The sequence below is a fragment of the Diceros bicornis genome, chromosome 6 (assembly GCF_020826845.1).
Source record: "Diceros bicornis minor isolate mBicDic1 chromosome 6, mDicBic1.mat.cur, whole genome shotgun sequence".
Lineage (NCBI taxonomy): Eukaryota > Metazoa > Chordata > Mammalia > Perissodactyla > Rhinocerotidae > Diceros > Diceros bicornis.
In genome coordinates, this window is record NC_080745.1 from 61,280,508 (window position 1) to 61,304,293 (window position 23,786).

Genomic DNA, 23,786 nt, shown 5'->3' on the forward strand with positions numbered 1-23,786 from the left:
AGTTTATGTCCACTTAAAGTTGAAAATCTGGATTGAAATTTTGTTTATCACAGTAAAATAGATGAAAATATTGAGGAGTGAAAGCTCCTGTTCACACACACACACACACACACACACACACAAATGTGTTCTGTATGATTCTGTGCAGAAACAGGCAAAATTAAGCTATGGTGTTCAGGATGCATATTAGGTGATAAAACTATAAAGAAAAACAAGGAGGTGATTACTGTAAGTCTGGATAGGGTTGTGTGTAGTGAGCTGCAGGGGTGTTGGCAATGTTCTATTTCTTGACCTGGGTGGTGACTTTACAGGTATTTGCTTTATAATCATTTGCTATGCATTTATATTTTATGAGTTTTTTATTTCACAATAAAACATAAGTTAAAAAAGAAAAAGAAACAATTTCAAGTACACAAGATTACAGAGTTATATTCAGGAGCTTTAGCAGTTTAACAAAAGACTGGAGCCAATACCAGACTAATTCACGCAAGAGAAAGCAAACATAGTTATTTAAATAAAAGGCACTCCTCTCCAGCCTAATTTTATAGTTTGCTTTGGTGTGGAGACTCAAAGTCTACATATACAGATCCATACTAGCAAACTGTATCTGCCCAGGATGATAAACCTAGCACATCTACCAACCAGGCGTGTATAACTCTGTCAATGTTCACACCTCCTCACTACTGTTCACTTTTTACAGGGCACTCTCACATACCTTAACTCGCAGCCAATGATTATTGCAGAGATAAGGAAGGCAGCCTCAAACAGTAGAAGGCTCACCCCAGGTACAGCTCAAGTAAGAAGCAGAAACCAGACCAGCACCAGATCTCCGACGGCCACCTCAGGGTCCCTTTATGACAATGACTTTCCCATTCCCAGGAGGAGGCCCACATCTTTTTGATGTGGAAATAATGAGATGAAGAAACAAGTAAATTACTGTCAGCATGAGAATGTCACCTCCTCTGAGTCACTTTCACTTTTCAATTAAAGCACCTGCCAAGGGCATTATAAAGATTAGCTTCCCTCACCAGACCATGAACACCTTGAGAATGGAACTGTGTCCTCTCATTTCTGGGACCCCAGGGCTTTGCACAGTTTTGGGAATACGGTATACGCTTATTAAACCTGCGCTAATAAATAAATATATGAAGATACAAACTAATGAATTTACAGTGTTGTGTTTTCTACCCCATAGTGTCATTCCTATACAATGTCACTTGTATTAAGACTTTTTAAAGCAGTTAAAATGACAGGTGGTAACTGCCCTTTTAACAGATTGCCAATATATCCCCCACTTCTTAAAAAAGGTTTCATGTCACATATAAATTCAGAAGTGGAGAGGGCTGACAGGTTAATTATAGACACAAAGAGCAAGGACAAATGGACTGTGAGGTAAGCAAGTCTAAATGTGCCTACCCTGGCCAAGCATTTATTAATAAGCCTGCAAAGATTTCTGGGCTGGGCCAGGTTCAACTCTGTGCCAGGCTTGGGGGCGGGGGTCCAGATAAAAGAAAGGGACAGCTCCTACACTTTAGGAATTCAGTTGGTGGCAGTGAAGACAGCATGTACCTGCGAGAATAATCAAAGCAGTTCCCTCAGGTCAGCAGGTGGAAGACAGTGGGAAGACAGGGTCTAAGAACTGAGGCACCTGCCCCTTTTGTGTGCGGGCTGGTCAGAGAAGACCTCCTCACTCCACTAGGCCCACATGGAAAGAAATATGGGTATAATTGTGGCTGGCAGAGAAACCAAGAGGCCCCCAATTCTTTTCCTCCCACACCTCCCACCATGCTCCTTCAGCTGCTGGAAGCTGGGACTTAAGTCAAAAGGACCCATAGTGATTTTCCCCTTCCCTCCAAGACGGATGTTCAGATGACTGGGGAGGCAAGTTTAGGGTCAGCTTCAGCAAGCAGATGGACCCAAGAATGGAATGTTGAGGCCTTTAGACAAGACGTGGACACCAGGCAGTTGCTTTTCGCTCCCTTTTTTCATTCAGCCAAAAAATATTTATTGGCCACTTTCTAGGTGCAGGCATTGAATGTGGCAACTCGCAATGGGACACGAAGCTTGCCTTTAGTCCAGACTAGACGACCAAAGCCTGGCTCTCTGAACCCTGAGTCTGGGTCTCCCTGGGGCTTCTGCTTTATTTGGGGGTGATGGGACCGGTGGGCTCCGATTGAACCTGGGCCCTTCCAAAGAGATGAGGCCACTCTAAGAAGTTTTCACGTACCAACCTCCCCCTGACACACACACACAAGGTGGAGACCCCATACCACCCCAGTATTCCCGGGGCAAAACGGCTGACAGGTTGATAATCTGGGAATGCCAGGCAGAAATATGGCACAGCCACGTCCTGTAAGAGGAGGGGAAGGTCCAAGAGGGTTTATTCGGGTTTGTTTCCAAAATCCCGCCTTTTCTCCAAAAGGGCATGAGCGAGGTGAGACCTGGCCATGCATCAAGTCCAAAGAATGGAAAACTACTTGTTTCGGTTGTTGTTTCTAAAGTTAATCCCACTCGCCCCCAGTAAACTTCCCACCCACTCCACCTCACTTTCCTGCTGCTTACACACTGCTTTCTGCCACTCTGCGACTTATGAAGATCGTGAAAGTGCTATCTCCCAGCGCGCGGTCCGCGGGATCCTCACTCCCTCGCCCGCTGACAAAGCGCGTCCACACGCCGGGCCGTGCTTCCGGGGCAAAGGGACGAAAACGGCCCCCTGCTTTCTCGCGGATGCGGTAAGGGCGCGCCCGGCCCCCGGCCGGCTCTCCCGGGAGCGCAGCGTTGGGGAAGGGGCAGCGGGCCCAAGGCGCGCGGAAAGCGCTCACCGCGCGGCGCACCTGGAAACGCCCGACGGTCCCTGCTCGGTCCCGGGCTCCCGAACCCGCCGTCTCCGACAGCGCCCGCGGGACTCCAGCCTCCCTAAGGCCCCTCCGGGGCACGCCGCTCCCCAGCCTGGGAGCTCCTCGCTCCCCGCGCGTCCCAGGCTGCTCTTACCCGGGAAATGGCGAGAGGCTGCTCGAAGTCCTTGCCCCCCACGAGGCGGAAGCCCCATGGTCCCGGGCCCTGGAGGACTATTTGCTGGGTGGTCATGGCTCGGCGACGGCGGGCGGCGACCCGCGGGGACAGACGGGGCAGGACGCGGCACCGCGCGATGGGCTCCTCGGGCAGCTGTCGGAGAAAGAGCGCGCGGCTGGCCCCGGGCGCCTGGGGCGGGCGGGAGGAGCGAGGGAGCGAGGGCGGGGGCGGCTCCGCCCATCCCGCGTCGCGGCCGCCAGCCCCGCCTGTCCTCCCGCCGGTGGCCCGCAGCCGCTCCCAGCCCAGAGCGCCGCAGAAGGCCCCGGCTGGGAGTCCGGCCGAGAGGGCCTTGAGTCAGGTCGCGGGGGTCAGTGTTCTCAGCAGCTGCGCCCTAGCCCCCAGCACCGCGCCCTGCCGCCCCCACTCACTGCCCTGCTGCTGCTCCCAGCCCCGCCCCGGGCGCTAGGTGAGAGGGAAGCAGGTTCCGACAGACCGCGAAGGAGACTAACCCCGGCTTGGCGCTTTTTAAAACGAGTTTAGAAGTGCAGTGTGAAATCAACCCTCTGAGGTTAGCTCCATGTCCCTATTTGCTTTTTATAAACGATAATGATGTTTAAAATTTGCTTTCAAATGATCTCATTGGATGCTAGGAAGCAGTCAGGGCTTTTTGCTCCATTTTACAGGTGAAGTAACTGGGTTGGCCAGAGGTTGGAAGATTTACCCCAGATCAGTGACGTAACTGGACCACTGCCCAGGCTCCCAGAGCTAGAGAACCCCGTACTGGAACTTTTCTAATGCTAATGAGACCATCGCACGATGTTATAATTGGACTTCAGAACCTTCCTAAAAACCTTTCCTCCAGGTTGGAGTTCGCTGTAGGTTCTGACCTTACGAAGAGCTCAGAGCTCAAGTCTGGGGCGGACCAAGGACTAAGCGCATGGAAAGGACACTGAGTTGAGTGTGAAAACCTGGGTTGCCAGCCCGCCGCTAGCCTCCTAAATGGGCTCCCTGCCACCCTCGCCCTCGAGCGCGTTCTCCCTGCCAGACCAGACCACGTCTCACGCTGTCCACCGGGTCCCAGCTTCACTATGATTAAGCAGAAATCCTTGAAATGCTTACAGGGCCACCCACACGATGGCCCCAACTCCCTGTCTGACCTCATCTCCTCCTGCAAGCCCCCCAACCACCACCGGCCTCCTTGCTCCTGCCTCAGAGCCTCTGTCTGGAGTGCTCTTCTCCCAGCCATCCCACTGCTCTCTCTTTGTTCAGATGTCATCATCTCAGTGAGGCCATCTCTGAGCGCCCTATTTAAAACCTCTTCTCCAGAACACCCTGTCACCTTCCCCTGCTTTATTTTTCTCCATTGTATTTATCACCATCTGACATACTCAACATTTTACTTATTATTTGTCCCACCCCCACCCCTAAGCATTAGTTCCGTGGGGATAGGGGTTTTCATCTGTTTTGGTCACTGGCTGTGTCCCAGTGCCTGGCACGTAATATTTAATGAATGCAAATACATTGGCCGTCCTATGACCACTTACCCTTTCTGGGGCCCAGGTTCTTCATAGTTTTCTTCGCACCCATTTGTCCTGGCACCTGGACCCCAGCACAGTGCTTGGCACAGAGCACATGCCCCAGTGCATTTGTTAAAAGCACAACTCTGTCTCCTTGTGATCCTGGCCTACCTACCGAGGAGCCCTGTGCACAGATTTACACATAAAAGGATCCTCTTGTCCGATTGTGTCATACCACAAATGCCTGTGTTTGGGAATGGTTTGCTGTTTTTAGAAATCAAAGTGGATTTATGTTGTCTGTACATCCCTCTCACCCCCTTGCATCCTGATATCCTTTCTTGAATCTGAGAAAAATGAATGGAGTTACAGCTAAGAACCCTCATCAAAGCCAAAAATACACCCTCTTTGATTAAGATTCTGTTGATTAGAAAACATGTTAGTGTTTCAAGTCCCCGCAGAATTTTGAAGAATCACGAAATTCTGCGTTTGCCCTTAGATATGTAGCGGTTTTGAATGTTTTGTGTCCTAGGAGGAGAAAAAGGTTGAAAAGCCACAGCGTCTGTGCTCCCCAAGGGTGGGAACTGCCTCTCCTTCATCCCCGGGGTGTCCTGCTAGCATGGACCTGATACACGGTGGGTGCCAATAAGTGCTTATTCTATACATTCTTTACAGATACAGGGCACTAGTACTTTTGTGAGAGCTTGTGAGTCCTCAGTTGCTTCATGTAGTTGTTAAATGGCCTCAGTCGTAGCCTGGCTCTACATAGCAAGAGCTATAAAACAGCCAACACTTTGACCCAGTCATCTGCTTTCTGGGCACTGATTCCAAGGACATAATTTAAGAAGAAAAAAGCTATATGTACAAAGATAGTTATAGCCGTATTATTTATAATGACAAAACTGGAATCAACCAGTAACAGAAAAGTAGCTAAATGTGGTATGGCCGAATCAGGGAATGGTATGCAACATGAAAATGATAACCATGAAGTCTATGAGGAGACAGGGAAATGTGAAACAAAATTATTTGTAAACCAAATATTATTATTTGTAAACTAAATTATTTGTATATTTTATGTTAAAAAATGAAAACTATGTCTACCTATTGCTAAAAATTAGGAGAAAATATAAAAACTAACTTTGTATTGGGAGATGGAATTGGGGAAATTTTTTTAAAATAATTTCCTCTAATGATGATGTAAAGTTTTCAAAACAAAAATCAATAAAATGGTCTCAGTTCCTTGGATGGAGACTAAATGCTAGTCTTCCTCAGGGCAGGGGCCTCATCTTCTTTCTTTTTGATCTCCTTCCTCTCCTCCAGCAGCTAGCACTGAGCTGGGCACACAGCATGTACTCAGAAAACATCACAGTGATGGACTGACAGCTCTGACCCCCGAATATAGGCAACCTTGTCTTATTTTACACACCATAAAATTATTGATCTGTGCTCTCCAGTTCCCTCAGACCCTTAACTCCTGCTGAGTGCTAGTTGAAGGACCTTAAGCAACCTCTCTGAACTTCAGTTGCCTTGTTATTATTATTATAATACATTCCATCGAAATTCCTTGACCTTAAACAGCCTCCATCAAATATCTGGGTAGGGGTGGGGGTAGGGAGGGGGTGGAGGGGGTGCAGGAGAATGCAGGAGAAATGGAGAGGAGGAGAGCAGGAAACGGACAGAGGAGCACTGGTCCAGGAAGTCACAGGGGACAGTGGGTCTTTCCAGCTCTCAGTCCAGTTTTACAACGCAGACGGAGTCGGAGGCCTCTGCTAGGATGCCCACAGTCTGGCTTCTGCAGAGCTGGCAACCTCCACACCGAAGGTGCCATTGCCAGGACCCTCCAGAACCACTATTCAGTGACTTTGCTTCCAGGAACGACAGGTCTATTTCCTAGGACTGTGCTAGGCTTTACATATGGTCCTATTCAATCTCAGGACAACTCCTGGACTCGCCCAGGTGACTGCAGAGCTCCCATTCCTGGAGATTGCCGTCAAGACCCCTCTTCTGGGGCTGAGCATTTCTGGCCGGACCTGAGACTGAGCGTAGGTGACTCCCACACTCTGCGCCCACGCTGGGAGCTGAGGCTGCCTGTACTCAGCGGTGAGAGAGCCGGAAGCTCTGGTCTCGCCGCAGCCGCGCGCCGGGCACGCAGAGGCTTCCAAGTCCCCAAACCGGTGCAACTGCCCGGGGCGCTATGGTCAAATGACATCGAGTGACTTGCTTCTCTTTTCTGTAAAAAGAACCGAAACCCAAGCTCAGAGGCTTGCAAAACAAAGACGTCTTTCCCCGCCGGATCCTATCCTACCTGTCTAGTCCCCTTCAACCCCCAACGCCGCTCCCAGGGGCAGCGCGTCCTTTACTGGGATCCCACACTGCTCGACCCTGGGCGGCGACACGGCTGAGGGAGGTGCCGTCGACTGCGCCAGCGACTCGGTAGGGAATTTGGCTCCCAATTCTTGCTTTTCTCCCGCTTCCTGCTCCAGCTGAGGGGAAATCCTGAAGTGGCCACTCGGGATTGGGTGCCTCTCGGATTCCAGTCGGCACAGAGTATGCTCCATGGCTCTCTGGCCATAAAGACACCTGGGCACGGACTGGAGTTCCCTGGGGCTGGTAAGGGTGTGGACAGATAAGCTGGTGGGTCCAAAGCCCACCCGGTGCCTAGCAGACAAGGAATTTAGGGGCCAACCCAAGACCTGCAGCTATGTTGCCTGCCTGCCTCCTGGCTCCCACCTAGACAGGTGGCGCCAGAGTTCACAGAGGGTCCTGGACCACTACCATGTCTCAAGCATCCCCGAATATTAAGAGGAGAAGAAGAAGAAATTCCAAAACAGGATCACAAAGTAGTTCATTTAAACATTTATATTGGAGAAGTTAAGAAAAAAAAAAAACAGTGTAATATAACAGTGTTGTTCACAAGATAATTAATGAAGTAATAAAAAATATAATTTATCTGCTAACGGGACCTGATAATATATTTCATGTCATTATTGTATTTCTGTGGCTTTATGTGTAACCTCATCTAGAGAAACGACAAAAGTACAAATTTGAGTGTTTGGCTCATGTGGAGCCACCCCTTCAACCCCTTCTCAAGAGAGGAAAGGTGTCTTGGGGTCAGGGTTACCCAACAGACCCGAGCCCAATACCCAGACAATAAACACTGTCCTCATTACTAAATAGTGACTATGAGTCAGTGTATGTTCTAGGCACCTGACATATTTTGTTGCATTTCATCGGGACAAGAGCCCAATGAAGTGTTGTGACGCCCTTGTGAGGGGAGGAAGCTGAGGCACCAATGCACTGCGCAGATCCCCCTTCATGGAGGGGATTGTTGTCCCAGCTGCTGGAAGGTGGACAGCCTTCACTTTTAGCTCCTTCAGGGACTACCTCCACTGCAGAGAGCAGTCTTGCCCAAGGGCATGCCCTTCCCCAGGCTGCCTGCATTTAATGACTGATCTAGGTTGGGGTAAAGGACTGGTCATTTTGGCCCAAAACAGGACAACTCATTTTGGCTCCAGAGCTCCCTGTGGAATAGGTTGAGGCTGTCAGGGCTACATGGCTGCTCAACTTCTCCCTCTGCCCAGTCTAGCTTCCTCTTTACTCCCTTCCACAGGTGTTAAGCCCAAGGGCCCTCAATAAACATCCTGAACCCTATACTCTGTCTCAGGAACCAGGGAATTCAGCCTGCAATAGGCCCATAGAGGTTAAGAGACTTCCCTGAAATCACTCAGTATCCAAGTAACAAGGCAAAGTCTGGTCTAGGGCGGCAGGGGAAGAGTTGAGGGTCTGGGGGGCTTTGTAACAGTAAAAGGAGAGGCAGGAGGTTATTCAGAAGTTCCTAGAATCCCAGAAGACCTCTCAAGTCTACAATTCATGGAGGTCCCAAGGGCCAGATCTCCCTGCTCCACTGGCAGGGACACCCACAGCCCAAGTGTCAGCGACTCAACTAGACTAAATCCTTTAGTGGATGGCTTTTTGGACTTCCTCTTTGGAGGAGGTGGAATTTGAGATAAGCTCTAAAAGCATGAGCAAATGTGGAGGCGGAAAGGCCATAAGGGCAACAAAACAGAACAAGGTAGTAGGAGGGGTGGGAGATGGTCTGGTGGAAATGACATTATTCGATGATAGGCAGGCTGGAAAATTCTGTGGGGAAAACTCTGAATGGCAGTGATCTGATATGGTGTGCAATGGGGGCAGGCAAAGGCTTTCCTCTAGCCTCATCTCATTCCACCCATTCCACCCATGCACTCTCTCTGTGACATCCCCCCCCAAATCCGTTTCCTCTCAGGGTTTGCCTGTGCTGCTGGCCTGGTCTGGCCATGGCTGATACTGAAACCGACTATTTATAGCATTTGAAGACAGATGGAGTGGCAGGGCCAGTTTCCATGACGCCAGGGCTCCTAGAGGATGGCTTCCTCTCTGCTGGGTCCCCACCCGTCGCCTCTGGGTCTGTCTTCTCTCCTGTTACTTCTAACACTCTGCTTCCATATGGTTATTCCTTGGGTAGCATCAGGGCTGCTGCTAGGTGAGAACAGAGCAGGAGGCAAGCTAGCAATGACAATGCTGACTCCAGGTACCACCACCTGTCCCCATCTATCCCCCACATTAGGCCACATTTCAGGCTGCAGAGAGGTCTCAGCCATCACTGCTGGGTGATGTGCTCTTGGCATCTTCTCCTGCCCCCAGGCCTAGCCACCTAGCCTCTGCCTTCAACCCCCACCCACTGACCACTTGAGGTTATGAATCCCAGAGGATACAAGCTACAGAGGTCTGGAGGTAAAAGAGGTCAGAAAAAAAATTAAGTTAAGGTGGGAAAATGACCCTGAAAATATCTGCTCCGGGTCTTTGAAGCATAGTAAAAAAAGAGTTATGCCATTTGTCAGCTGTGAGGATCTGGCAAGTCATTTAGGCTATTGAAACTCTTCCTTTCTTCTCTTTTAGTCAAGAACTATTTACTGAACACTTTCCATTTGTTCTATGCACTAGAAAATCAACAGCAAACAAAACAGACAACATTTCCTCCCTTGTTGGAGCTTACATTTTAGTGTGATGGATAAACAATGAAATAAATTAAGTAAACTATATGATATGTTTTGTGTATGTATATGTAGGTGTGTATGTATTTAAATAAGTATGTGTATGTATATGTGTATTTGCATGCATGTTTTCCTGCCAAAAGAGCCTAGAAGCAAAGATAGTCCAAAGCAATGAGTACACCTGGTATCCTGATCTTGGTTTTTAAATACCATAAAAGGAACCAGGGCTTCTCAAGGAAATTCTAGAGCTGCAGCAGGATAGATGCAAGATGAGCATGGAATAGCTTGTTGTGCAGAAAGTAAGAAAATGCTTGAAAAAGTGGTGGGGGCATGTTACAAGGGCACAGAAGCCTGCTTAAAGGGGCTCCCACTGGCTAAATTTGGGACAATTTAAGCATTAAAATAATAAGGAATTCTAGTCTTTTGGAAAAAGTAAGAATCCACAAGTCCACACAGTAGATAACTAGTGAGATAGCTAGCTAGCTGGGTGATAGATAGATAGAGGAAGGGAGGAAGGAAGGAAGGGAGGGAGGGAAGAAGGAGAAGGGAGGGTTCTTGCTTACAGTAGAATTCTGAATGCCAACTAGTAAATGCAGAGGGAGTATAGGAGTTTGAAAATCATCATTTTGCAACTATCATAGTAAAAATTAATTCAGGCAAGAATCATCATTGGATGCAAAATCTAGGGTGAGAGTTTGATGAGGAGCAGGATGTTTGTATGGTCTTAGAGTATCTCCCCACGGATTGCTTATTAGATGCAAAGGAAAAAAATAACAATACATGATGAAATCCAATACCATCTTGCCAGGAGATTCAAATTAACATCACCAGTGAGGGGTAAAAGAACACGGGGTAACTCAAATATGACATTCTGAGAAGGACATGACATTGCTATGTAACATTCCAGCCAGCAAAGCATAGCCTGAATATAATCACAAGGAAACATCAGACAACCCCCTATTAAATAAAAGAGGAGGGGAAGGGACTATATTCTTCGAAAATGGCTATGTCATAAAAGACAAAGAAAGGTTGTAGAAATGTTTCAGATTAAAGGAGAGTAGAGTCAGACAATCCAAATGCAATATATCTGATAGCAGACTCAATCCTGTACTGGAGGGGAAAATGGATACAGATGGTAGATTAGATAAAAGTATTGTACCAATGTTAAATGTGCTGGTCGAAAACTAGACTGTGGTTGTGTAAGAGAGTACACCTATCTTTAGGAAATGCACACTAAAGTATTTAGGCATAAAGGGCCATATGTATGTAATTTATTTTCAAATGATTCAGAAAAAAGTTATGTGTATGTGAGTGTGTGTGTATGTGTGTGTCTGTGAGAGAAAGAGAGAGAGCATGCACAAATGAAGCAAATGGGATAAAATGTTAATAGCTGAATCTGGGTAAAGGATATATGAGTGTTCTTTGTACTGTCCTTATTCTTGGAACTTTTCTGTAATCTTGAACCTATTTCCAAATAAAATGTTTTTAAAAAGGAAACAAATATGGTATGAAATATAAAAATGTGGTATGAAAGGGTTGCAAATGTTAATAAAAGTGATGAGAGAAGACTTCCCCAGGAAAGTCTTGATTCGAGTCCTGAACCAGGTGAGTTAGCAATACATGCAGATACCTGGGGGAAGAGCATTTCAGGCAGAGGAAATAGTAAGTTCAAAGATGAGAACAAGCCTGGCACAGTCATTGGTCATCAGCAAGGAGGCCAGTGGGGCCAGAGCTGAGTGAGGGAGCGGAGGAGGAGCAGCAGATGAGGTCAGAGAAATAACAGAGAGCCTGACTGGGCAGCGCCTCGTGGGGCATTGGAGAACCAGTAGGAGTAAGCGGGAAGGACATGAGGGCTTGGCACAGAGGATTAACATGATCTGCCTTTTGTTTTCAACACTCTGCTTGCTGTGCTGAAACAGATGGAAGAGGAGGCAAGCGCAGAAGCAGAGGAGCCATCAGTGGGTGGTTGTAGTAATCCAGGCGAGAGATGATTATTGGCTGGGACCCAGGGTGAGAGCAGAGAAGTCTGAGCAGTGCTTGGATTCTGGCTACATTTTAAAGCATTTGCTGATGGATAGGAAGGGAGGTACAGGAGAGGTGTCGAGGATGACTCAAGCATTTTTGCCTGAACAGCAGCTAAACAAGGATGGAATTGGCATTAACTGAAAGGGGAGAGCCTATGGGAGAAGCAGCTTTGAGGGTACACTGAGGAATTTAGTTCTGGAAACATTTAAGTTTCGGACATCCATTAGATATTTCAGTGGCGATGTGGAGCAGGCAGTTGTATATAGGAGTCTTGAGTCCATGGAGAGGCCCAAGCAAGAGATGAGCATATAGAGGATTTTTGAAAACATGAGAGTGGATGAGGGCACTGGGGGGCAGGGGTGGGTAGGACAAGGGGCAAGGACCGAGGATTGGGCCTGGGAACACCAACTGTAAGATGTTGGCCTGGGAAACAAGGAGGAACTACCAAAGGAGACTGAAAAGGAGCAGCCAGTGAGATAGGACGAGAACCAAGAGAGGGTGGCATCCTGGAAGCCAAGAAAAGAAAGTGTTTTGAGGAGAAAGGAGAGATTGGGTGTGTCAAACGCTGCTGAAAAGTCAAGGGAGTTGAGAATTGAGAATCAACCACGGGATTTAATGCCATGAAGGTCATTGAGGGTCCTGAAGAGAAGGGTTTGGTTAGCATGTGGGGGCAAAATCCTTATTGGAGTGGTTTCAAGAGGGAATGAGAAGAGAGGAATTGGAGACAGTGAGTACAGATAGCTCTTTTGAGGGGTTGTACTGTAAAGGGAATGAGAGAAATGAGGCAGTAGCTGGAGAGGAACAGAATCAAGAGAGGTTTTTCCTTAACTGATAGGGGACTAGACCTTCTTTGCCAGGTCATGGAAAGGTTACTGTATATAAGGGACTTCATTGTTTCTGGGTAAACGGGAGGCTATTGTTACTCTTAATCTGTCTCTGGCCTGACCCTGCTCTGGGTTGACCCTATAATGCCCACTGGATTAAAGCTTAACTTCTTGGTCATGTTTCTTTATGCAGGTCTTCTGGAAAGCTCTAGTCTCTCTATTCCTGGATTCCCTCTTCCCCCATCTCACCTGGCCTCTTTCTCCCATAATTTCCTAGAAGTGCCCTCTAGTTCCACACCAATTGCTCTGGCACACCCCCTTTTACCCTCCTCCTTGACTCCCAATGCCCTATGTTAAGGAGCCCCACTTTAATTCTTTGGAAACTTTTCAAAAACACTTAAGACCATTCATCTGCAATTGGACTCCCAGCTACAGGTGATGAGAGGACATCCAAATCCACAATCATTTTGTGGGTAGGAAGCATTTTATCAAAGAAGAGCTCTCAGGAAGTAGTATCAGTTGAGGGAGGGCATAAAATGATGCATTCTTAGTGACAGAGAGGAAAGGACAAATCCAAGATAAATTCCAAGGAAGAACTGACAGGTCTTGTCAACAGTTGTGTGACAATATGTATGCGTCGAAAGCATTAAGTCAGCACACCGTTTGATCTAGCAATTTCACTCCTAGAAATTTATCTAGAAAAAAAGTAGACATGTACGGTACAAAGAGTATGTAAAAGGTTGTTCATCATAGAATTATTCATTATTGCAAAATATTGGAAACATCCTAAGTGTCAACAACAGAGGGCTGCTAGATACACCATGGCACATTTATACCGTGAAATCACGTAATCATCAAAATAATGATGCAGAGACGAATATGTATTGTCAAGAAAGCTGTTTATGATAAGAGAAAAAAAACAGGTTACATACACATTTGTGTAAAACAGTTTAAGAGGTTATTTCTCAGTAGTAATGATTATGCCAGTTTGTTTTACTTCAGTAACTCTGTATTAATTTAAGAAGTAGATACTACTCAGCCATAAGAAATGATGAAATCCAGGTATTTGTGACAACATGGATGGACATTGAGGGTATAATGCAAAGTGAAATAAGTCAGAGGGAGAAGGTCAAATACCGTATGATTTCCTTCATTAAGTAGTAGATAATAACAACAATAAACAAACACATAGGGACAGAGATTGGATTGGTGGTTACCAGAGGGGAAGGGGGGAGGGAGGAGGGTGAAAGGGACAATTCGGTACATGTGTGTGGTGATGGGTTGTAATTAGTATTTTGGTGGTGAACATGACGTAGTCCATGCGGAAATAGAAGTACAATGATGTACACCTGAAATTTTTACAATGTTATAAACCAATTAAAAAAAATAAAAAAATAAAAAGAAGTAGAAAAAAGTAACTTGTAGAAAAAGGGATAATAGTTAAAGTTAGGAGAATAGGTAAGATTGCCCAGGCGACAGATTAGAGAGAGAAGCTTGGGGAACATCCATATTGAAGGGGTGAGGAGAGGATGAGAAGATGGGAAAGAATTCAAAGAAACAGTGAAGGGAAAGATGGGAAGATCTCATGGAAGCCAAAGAAAAAGAGAGTGCCCAGGAAGGGCTTGCTTGTGATACTCACTGCTGGTTGGCTACCCAATGCCATTACTAGTCCTCTTCTGCCTTGCCCACTTCCCTTCCGCAATTTCTTTACAGCTAGACGCAGCCACATGATTGGCTCCAGCCAATGAGATGCGAGAAGATGTCTGCTGGGGGGCTTTTGGAAGAGGTTTTTCTTCCCTAATAAGGGAAGCAAGCACAGAGAAAACCTCTGTCCTATGTTGCTCCCTGCTTCCTGCCTTCAAACGCAGTTGTATGAGAATGCGACGCTGGGAGCTGCCATGATAGTTAGCTTGTAATCATGAAAGAAAGGCCAAGGGAATCAGAAATACTGACTGACAGCCCTGTCTTCTTTTCTGTGAAATACATCTGTGTCACATAAACTTGTTTATGTGTGTCACTTGTTGGGCCACCTGCTATTGCAGTTGAAGTCATTCTTAACTAATACAGAAAGAAGGAGTACCAAGTTGTTGGTGGCCTTTGAGCTTTGCAGATCTATGATGTTACACATGGCAGCCATAGTGCAGGCAATAAAGGGTTAGTGTGGTGGTGAGGAAGTACAGGCAGTGAGGCTGGACCACTCTTCTGAGAAGCTTGTGAGTGGTAAAGAATAGGATGACATGGAATCAGCAAGGGTGCATGAAGATTTCTTTTATGCCATTGCTGCTGGTGGTGACTCTGGCAGAAGACTAACTGAGGAGGAACATAGACCTTTTATTGAACTTTCAATGTTCAAGCACATAGTAGTTGCTCATTAAATGGTTATCACTATTATCATTATTCAATGATGTCACTCTTGGAGATGTTATAATCTTTGGGTAAACTTGAGATGTTCTGGAGGTATACTAGTCTGCAGACTTGTCCTGGCTGTCTGTCCCTTGGAGGCAGTAGAGTGTGATCAATGGAAAGGATACTGGCTTTAGAGTCAGACTAAATCCACTTACTTGCTGTAGACCCTTGGGCTAAACTCCTCTGAGTCTCAGGTTCCTCACCTGTAAATGGAGATAAGAATATCTACCTCAAAGAGTTGGTATGAGAAGTAAATGAGATAATGCATAGAAAGTGCTGGTACACAGTAGGCACTGGAATAACTAGCGAGCTCTGTGGTGGGCACCGCAGGTTGCCTTCCAAACATCACTTCCTCTTCCTCCTTCCTAACAGAACTCCACTTTGGTCCAGGCATCTCCTCCTCCCAGATAAGGTAACCTAGGCTCAGAGAGCTTAAGTGGCATTTCTGAGGTCTCATAACCTAGTATCAGAGGCAGCACTTGAACCCGAGTCTTCTGACTCCCAGCCCATTGTTCTTTGTAATACTTCTCCTTTCTGGAGGAATTAGCACATTTATCCAACACAAGATACCTGGCACTCAGAGGTTCTAAACTATAGTCCGTTTCTCCCCAAGAGCAAGAGACAGAAGCCACATAGACTCGGAAGTGACATACCATCTCTTCTGAGACCAACCCTGATAGAATGCAGAAGGGGACCACATAAGGATGTGAATACCAGGAGGTGATGATCACTGAAGGCATTCTTGGAAGCTGGCTACCACAAGCATCTTAACATTATTATGAAAATAGTTTTGACTTTATGAATTTTCCAAAAGGGCTTGGGGACTCCAAGTGGTCCACAGATCATACTTGGAGAACCACTGACCTTGATAATATAATCTTTCATCAATCTACGTGATTTATGCTACTATTTTGAAGATGATTCTCACATCTACCTCTCTTTGCAGATTCATCTCAGTCTGTCAGATCTCACTTTAAAAACGAGTTTGCCAGAGAGACTCAATCTATCCAGTATTTTGCCTCTGCTGATGCCAGAGTGAGGATGCTGGAAGAGCAGAGTACTCGTCCTCCAGGACAGACCTCATAAACTAAACTGTCATGTGGTCATTCATAATACCTCATCAAGGCCTTCTGCACCTATGGGTTCATCTTAAATTTTCCTAAATCTTTTCAATCTGAACCACCTTCTTTGCTAATCCATTCCACAAATTACCTGTATCAAGTAGTAACTTCTTTCATTTGTCCTAAAAGGCCTCAGCTAACCTGAAACAGGCTTGATTTCTACATGTTAAGACTTGGCAAATACACCCACATACAATGCATCCAAACACTCTTCATGACTTTGAGACACTAATCTTTGTTCCCTTTCAGAAGAGCGCTAATATTTTTAGCGCGTGATACAGCTGTGGTACACCCCCCGGCCCAGTAACATTAGTCCCCTCCTCTGGATGGACATCCTCTTCCACTGTGTTTCTCAAGACCTTGGCTAGCAGAGCTTCAGCACATAGCCTGCATTCAGCTACACTGAAGTTTGTACTCGGACAGGGCAATAGTGTTCCATTTTCAAAAGTTTGTGAAAATAATGCTCAAAGTCCTGTTTGTGCAGTGGACCATGGAGTTATCTATCCAGCTGCCTCCTTCTCTCATTATAGCAGTATACCTCTCCCCTGGCCCTTTCTTCTCCCCCATTCCATGAGGTTCTGGTGCGGCTGCCAATTATACTCCTCCCCCTTCAGTCAAAATGATTAGTCCAAGGAAGGGTAAATATCCAAGATGGGCCCGCCAGGGCCTGGAATTGTTTGCAGGGAAGCCAAACAGGAAGGCCCTTTTGCCTAGTCTAGAGTCAGAGAACTGGAAGAATGAAGGGGAGCTGCCTGCAGCCATGTTTCCTTTTGCTGCATTCAGTAGGTGAAAATATAGCCAAATAAGACCAAAAACGCTAAGACAAATACAGAAAATTTGAGTCTCTGGATTTACTCCTGCCTAAGGCTAGTTCCAACTCCCTTCTTCCCAGTGATATGACTCAAGAATGGCCAGTAGTGTTAGGTTTCTACCACTTATTGATAGGACCCCTCATACAATTGACTCTGTGGGCCAAATTATATGATGAGGGATTTGCTTCCTACAGGAACATGTGTTGAGAGATAATTCAGTGAAGATCTAGAAAGAGGACTGAGAAGGCGCTGGCCAGAGAAAAGGTAGGCAAACCAAGGAACAGCATTACACAGAAGCAGATAATGGGCTAGTTTTAATTGGCTGATGAGGAAACAGACACTCCCATAGACTTGGCAGGAGTATAAATTGGTATGATACATTTTGGAAGGCAATTTGGCAGTATCTCAAGATTTGAAATGTTCCTGCTCTTTGAGCCAATAATTGTACTCAATGCAGCACTCTTTGTTGTGGTAAAAAGCTGGCAATAACCTCAAATATTTGCATCAACAATAGGGGACTGGTTAAATAAATTATGGAAAAATGTCCAAGTTCTAGTGTTGAGGAAAAAAGTATATGATGATACAAACCATTTATTTATAGATATGTGTATTTAGTAACTGCAGAGAAGCTCGGAGGACCATACATTGGTTGGCAGTGATGACCTCTGTTGGGATGACTACAATTATGGAGAACTTTCACTTTCTATGTTTATATGAGCCCGGAATAATTTGAGAGATTAATTTCTGTTTTATTTCTGCTGCTGTAAGAAAAACGCAAGATGATTTTTCCCTCCTTTCACTATTAGTATTAGTACAGCCATGGGTCACTTAACGACAGGGATACATTTTAAGAAATGCGTTGTTAGGCAATTTTATTGTTGTGCAAACATCATCGAGTGTACTTACACAAACTTAGATGGTATAGCTTACTACATACCTAGGCTGTATGGTACCAATCTTATGAGACCACTATCATATATGGGGTCTGTCGTTGACTGAAATGTTATGTGGCTCGTGATTGTATTCTGAGTTCTACGATCTCTGGCCCTGAAGTTTTATTCATTCATTTATTCACTCATTTATTTGATCAATAAAGGATTGAGTGAATGAGTGCCAACTGCGTTAGGCACTCTTCTCGGTGCTGGGCATATAATAGCAAAATAGAATCATTACCCTCATGGATTTTATATGATTGTGAAAACAAGTATCAGACGCTGATGAGTGTTATGGAGAAGCAAAGAGGAAGAGAAGGTGGATAGAATGCTGGGGGAGAGACAGTAGGGTCCTATTATATATAAAGTGGTCAGAGAAAGCCTCATTGAGAAGGTAGCATCAAGAGCTAAAGGAAGGGAGGAAGAAAGCCATGCAGCTTGAGGGGAAAAGGTCTTCCAGGCACAGGGGATAGCATACATAAGACCTTAAAGCTGAAGTGTGCTTGATGAGTTTGAGGCCGTAAGGACTGTGTGGCTGGAAGGAACAATGAGAAATGAAGCCCAGGTAAGGGAGAGGGGCACGCAGTGTGCCTACTGGACTTGAGGCCATTGTACCACTCTGAGTGAGAGGAGAAGCCATTAGAGGGTTTTGGAACAACTTTAAAATGATCGCTCTGGTTGCTCTAAGACTAAAGTACAGGGAGTAAGGGTGGAAGCAGGGAGACCAGTTAGAAAGTGATTGCAATGATACAGGTGGGAGAAAATGGCTGGACTATAGTGGTTGAAGTGTTTGGGTCCTAAACGTATTTTGGAGATGTGGCTGATGGATTTATTGGACAGGATGCAGGGCATGAGTGCCTATGACTGAGGGCCCAGTATTGAGGCTGTCAGACCCCTGGAAGTCTCCCAGGATTAAGGCATAAGCCCACTGAGGGGGATTCCACTGAGTTACCCCCAAAAGGTGGCAGTGTAAACTGGTGCTTTGAGTTGAAGGTGGAGGAGGGCAGAACCAGGGCAGAAAGGGTGGAGGTTTGGGGTTTTCTGTCATGGGACAGACCCATGCACAGTGTGCAGCAGGCTCCACCTCAGAGATGGGAGTGGTTCTAGCCATGGGATGCCAGGGGAGGCTGGATGCCTAGTGCCACAGCCTTGACACACTTGGTTTGGGAGGGGAAAAAAGGACAGACTGCATTTTCACCCACCACAGCAAAAGAAGACTCAGAGCCAGATTTAATTTGATTTAGAAAAAGTGCTGTTATTTCCTGTACTCATGTCTGTGGAGCAAATCAAGACCCATTAGGGCCGGCCCCGTGGCTTAGCGGTTGGGTGCGCGCGCTCCGCTGCTGGCGGCCCGGGTTCGGATCCCGGGCGCACACCGACGCACCGCTTCTCCGGCCATGCTGAGGCCGCGTCCCACATACAGCAACTGAAAGGATGTGCAACTGTTACATACAACTATCTGCTGGGGCTTTGGGGGAAAAATAAATAAAATTATAAAAAAGACCCATTATACATACTTTATAATGTTTCACTTTTGCTTTAAAGACATATATGCATTATTTTTGTAATCAGAGCAGATAAAAACATATTTTACAAAGAATGGTGAAATAGTCCACAACAATCAATTCAGAGAGAGTCATGGAGTTAGCTTATTGAGAAAAGTGTAAGGTAAGAAGTGGTGACTTCAAGGAGCAGGATGAAAGCCAGATGGTACACGAATACAGTGAATAGAAGCCTCATTGGAGAAACTTGGCAAAGGAAGGAAAGAAACAATGAATGGTAAGAACAAACATATGCCACACAATTCCGAATAAAGTTTATTAAATAATATGTACAGCAAATGTAGTAATTCGACACATCTAGTTATCAAATCCACTGCAATAAAGAAAAATAAATGAACGGAAAAATTTGTGTCTGCATAGTACATGCTCTTGGTGTGTAATTTAAATGGCAATACTTTAAATTAATTGGTTATATATAATGTCAGTTATTTTTCTTTCAGAATATAATCCTTTTTGTAGTAATCTGTTCTAGCAATAGGACTTAATACTACTGCAGATAAACAGGACTGAAAAAAAAGAATCGAAAACACAACAAAAAACTATAACTGAGATAAGTTACCGTCTCTCCCAGAAAGAATGATTATTTAAAATTTTAACACTTTTCAATGGCAATTTTTGTGCTAAAAATCTGCAGGTGAGTTATTTGGAATTCCTTCATTTAAATAAAAATGCAAAAAACTTCATGACTTCCTTATTTTACCCCCCTTCAGTTCAAATTTTTAAAATTATTTTTCTATACAAAGTAAGTACATGGGCTATACAAAGTTAAATATACATATTTACAGTCCCACTTCTTAAGCATATGATATTTTTCTTTTACTGATCACAGAGAGACTGCAAAAGGTAAGTAGTCAGAGGCCTGCCTTTGCCCAGAAGCATGGCTAGTATATCAAAATGTGTCGCAAGGCATGCGCCAGTTAGTTGCACTTGCTATTAATAAACCTGTATAAACATTTCAGCATAAAAATAGGTATTTTATATTACTAAATGTCTGAAGACAAAAGAGCTGTTGGAAACCTTTGTTTCCCATTTTGTCATACGTAGGAAGCTGAAGTTTGATGCAAATTTTAACATATTTTATTAAAGACGGGCAAATTGGTGAGGCATACCTGTGTTTCTGGAGATATACAAATGCGTGAGGCTGGCATCATATGCAAATGTAGCTTTACAAATTGGTTTCATTTTCTAGCTGTATTTAAAGAGGTGTTCAAAATTACCTACTTAATCAAGAAGCGCCCCTCAAAAAACTATTAGATAAGGTTGTGTTAATGGTTTGCATCTAAGAAAGACCAGGAAACACATTAGTCAATACAAGAATTACATTCCAAAATGGGTGAAATGCTGCCGTGCAAAATGCACGTGAAAATGCACATGTACTATATTCCCTCAGAGAGTGAGTCAAAAAAAAAAAACAGTGCCCTTGGATGGTGGAGTGGACCTTCCAAAGCTATGAGTCTTATTTAAGAATATCAAGAAGGCCCTTCTGAGGCCGGCCTGGTGGTACAACTGGTTAAGTGCACGTGCTCCGCTGCGGTGGCCTGGGGTTTGCCGGTTCAGATCCCAGGCACGCACCAACACGCCACTTGGCAAGCCATGCTGTGGCGGCGTCCCATATAAAGTGAAGGAAGATGGGCACGGATGTTAGCCCAGGGCCAGTCTTCCTCAGTAAAAAAAAAAAAAAAAAAAAAAAGGAGGATTGGCAGATGTTAGCACAGGGCTGATCTTCCTCACAAACAAACAAAAAAAGGCCCTTCTACTCAGGAAGCTCCTCCACCCCACCTGCACCCCCACCCCCACCATTAGTGCCACAGCCTTTTCCCTTGGGATTAAGGCTCTGCGCTGTCCTAGTCAAAAACAAACGTCTCTGGGAAGAGGTAACACATTCCTCTTATCAGTCATTTACACTTTAGTGTGAAGGAGTCAGTGGCAGTTTCTTTCCTGAGAGCAGGATGTGCAAGGAGGACAGGGAGAGTGAGGGTACTGTGGCTGCCTGATGGGGGTAGGCATGTGACGGGATCCTAAGATGAGTAGTGGAGGCAGAATCCAAGGCAGAGGCACTGAAGACAAACTTTGCCTACTTATAAAAACTCCAAACTTTGGGACAACTGTCCTGGGGCAATTCTGAGCTACATGCAGAGAGCCAGGGTTCCTGTGCACACCCTACCACCTAGAACTGCTACTCCTATTTGTGATCTTGGACGTGTATTTGTGGGGTGGATGCGAGTTTGAAGACTATGGAAATGGTTCCAAGTGTTTCCAGCCATAACTACCCTCAGACAAAGGTTCTTCTAGCACCCTAGTTGCTCAAAAGTGAGCTAACAGAGACAGAAATAGGACAATGCTTTCTAGGATCCCTCCAGGGAAAATTCATCTCTTCCTCTCTCACACCCTTCTTAGCACATATCACAGTCTCTCTTGACTTAGTATTTTTTTGTGAGTCTGTCTCTCCAATCACCTCTGAGTTCCCAGGAGGCAGGGAATGGGTCATTTCTATCTTTATTTCTCCAAGGGGTCTAACAGAGAGGCTGATAAACATCCTTGAATTGGATCGAGTTGTGACTGAACACCCGAGGCGTCACAGGGGCCTCCCTCAGATGTGGCCCCCACAGAGGATAGACCTCTGAGAGGGGCAGAATCACTGCCTCACAGTTAGGGCCACTGCATATGCACCGTCTGCTCTGAAGAGAAGCCTCACCAGCGTGCATCAGGATTTACAGCCCTGGTTACTACATTTGGAGTGGTCCTTGAGCTCATACGGGCAGTGAAAACGGAGACACAGTGAGTCTCTTCTAAGGCTTGGAGACACGTCTTGCTCACCAGCATCCAGTGTACATCAGTGTATGTTACAGGAATCACTGAACACTATCTTTGGCTGTGAGAATAGGCCTACCAACCCCAAGCTGTCCTGGCCAAAAACAATCCAAAAAAGAAAGGTTAGCAATGGCGTCCTGCTAAACGAAACTGTGCTGCCCTGAAGGTGACTATTTATAAAAGCCAGTGATGTGGGAAAGGAGCACACTGCCAGTGACCTCAAGAGCTACGGGGCTTCTTGACTTAATCACTTGGACATACAAATTTGTCTATCCGCCTGGCCACCCGCTCCCATGGGCAAACCTTGTGTGCTTTTCTATCTGAACACCAGGGGCGTCAATGGCAATGCTGCACACAAGCTGAATCCACAGGACGCCTAAATTTTGCCTCCACTTCCCCCCGTACCTCAGCAGGTCCAGTGAAGGACTTGGCTTGGGTAGTTTGGGGCCTCCATCACTGTCTAGGGATGGCCTAGACAGCCCAGATGGATCTCCAGCAGCGTTGGGGGTTCAGTGGGCTCTGGGGCTGCTGGGGATGGAGGCTGGAGGAGTCTGCGTGTACAGCCTTTGGAAAATGGCTGGGGATCTGCTTGGTGCTCCAAGGGCTGCTTCAGGCTAAACGACCCCTTTGAGCCAGAGCTGGTCAAGGCTGGGGCAATAAGAGGCATTGCTGGGCTAACTGCTCCTGGACTGTGCTGCAGGTCAGGTTACCCAAGAAGCGGGGAGGAGGGGAAGGCTGGAGTGGCTCCCAGAAGCAGCTAAGTAAATACAGATTTGCCTCATTCCTTTTTGCTCAGCGCATAGTTCAGCCCCGTCTGATACACAGTAAGCTTAGACAGACTCGGATTTTAAACACAACACTTCTCTGTCCTCTCTTTTGCTTCTTACTTTATCCACTACATTAGTTCTCCTACTGACTCAACGTTTAAATAAAGAGACCGGTTTGTGTATTATGCTTCATCCTCCAGTAAAAATAATCTCTGTGGTTTTCAGTCTTCTTATAGATACAAAGGCTTTACATAGTTGCCTGGAAAAGTACCAAACTGCCTTGTCCTTCTTGAAGTACCTATAAAAAAACACATACAGACAATGAGAAGATTCACCCATGTGAGTTCAGAGAGAGCCCTTGATAACGGTCCTGGAGCTGCAGAACAGCAAATGGTTTCCCAAGCACTTTCCTCTATCTTATCTCATTTAGGCTGCAAAATAATGCTGGGTGGTAAGCAAGGCAGTTATTTCTAATACTCCCATTCTTTCAGATGAGGAAACCCAGGCTCATAGAGCTTAAGTGATGTTTCTGAGGTCCTACAGCCTCATAAGCATGAGAGACTTTGAACCTAGATCTTCTGACTCCCAGCCCACTGCTCTTTCCAATACTCCTCTTGGGAAGAATGAGCATACATATCCAACATAAGACACCAGCGATTTAGAATTCCTAAACTGTAGGATTTCTAAAAGTCCACTGGATATGACCACATGTCAAAAGGAATGTTTTGATACCTCTCACCAGCCTGTGCCTAAGTCCCAGATTGACTCCCTGTCTTTGTTACCAACCTTATTAGGGTTCCTGTTGAGCCAGGAACATTGCACTATCTGGGAACAAAGCCCTTCCTGGGCAGCTCTACATCCAGAATTGCTAGATCCATAATCTAGTTCCTTCCCTTGGGAGTCTCTCTAAAGCTGGCAGGGGTGAGTGGCAGATATTTGTTGGGTCATTATTACCCTCTTGTTAGCA

General features: G+C 45.8%; 2 protein-coding genes across 9 annotated transcripts in view; both read right to left on the reverse strand.

Annotated features, from left to right (window-relative positions):
* Positions 1–3,176, reverse strand: part of PDLIM1 (PDZ and LIM domain 1) — a 43,638-nt gene extending 40,462 nt beyond the window's left edge. Inside the window, exon 1 of the mRNA XM_058543603.1 lies at positions 2,992–3,176. Within this exon, the coding sequence (XP_058399586.1) occupies positions 2,992–3,087 (96 nt within the window). The 5' untranslated portion in view covers positions 3,088–3,176. The remainder of the gene's footprint in view (positions 1–2,991) is intronic.
* Positions 3,177–19,473: 16,297 nt separating this feature from the next.
* Positions 19,474–23,786, reverse strand: part of SORBS1 (sorbin and SH3 domain containing 1) — a 218,966-nt gene continuing 214,653 nt past the window's right edge. For all 8 annotated transcript variants that reach the window (XM_058543601.1, XM_058543600.1, XM_058543602.1 and 5 more), the window contains one exon: positions 19,474–23,117. In XM_058543601.1, the coding sequence (XP_058399584.1) occupies positions 23,050–23,117 (68 nt within the window). In that variant the 3' untranslated portion in view covers positions 19,474–23,049. The remainder of the gene's footprint in view (positions 23,118–23,786) is intronic.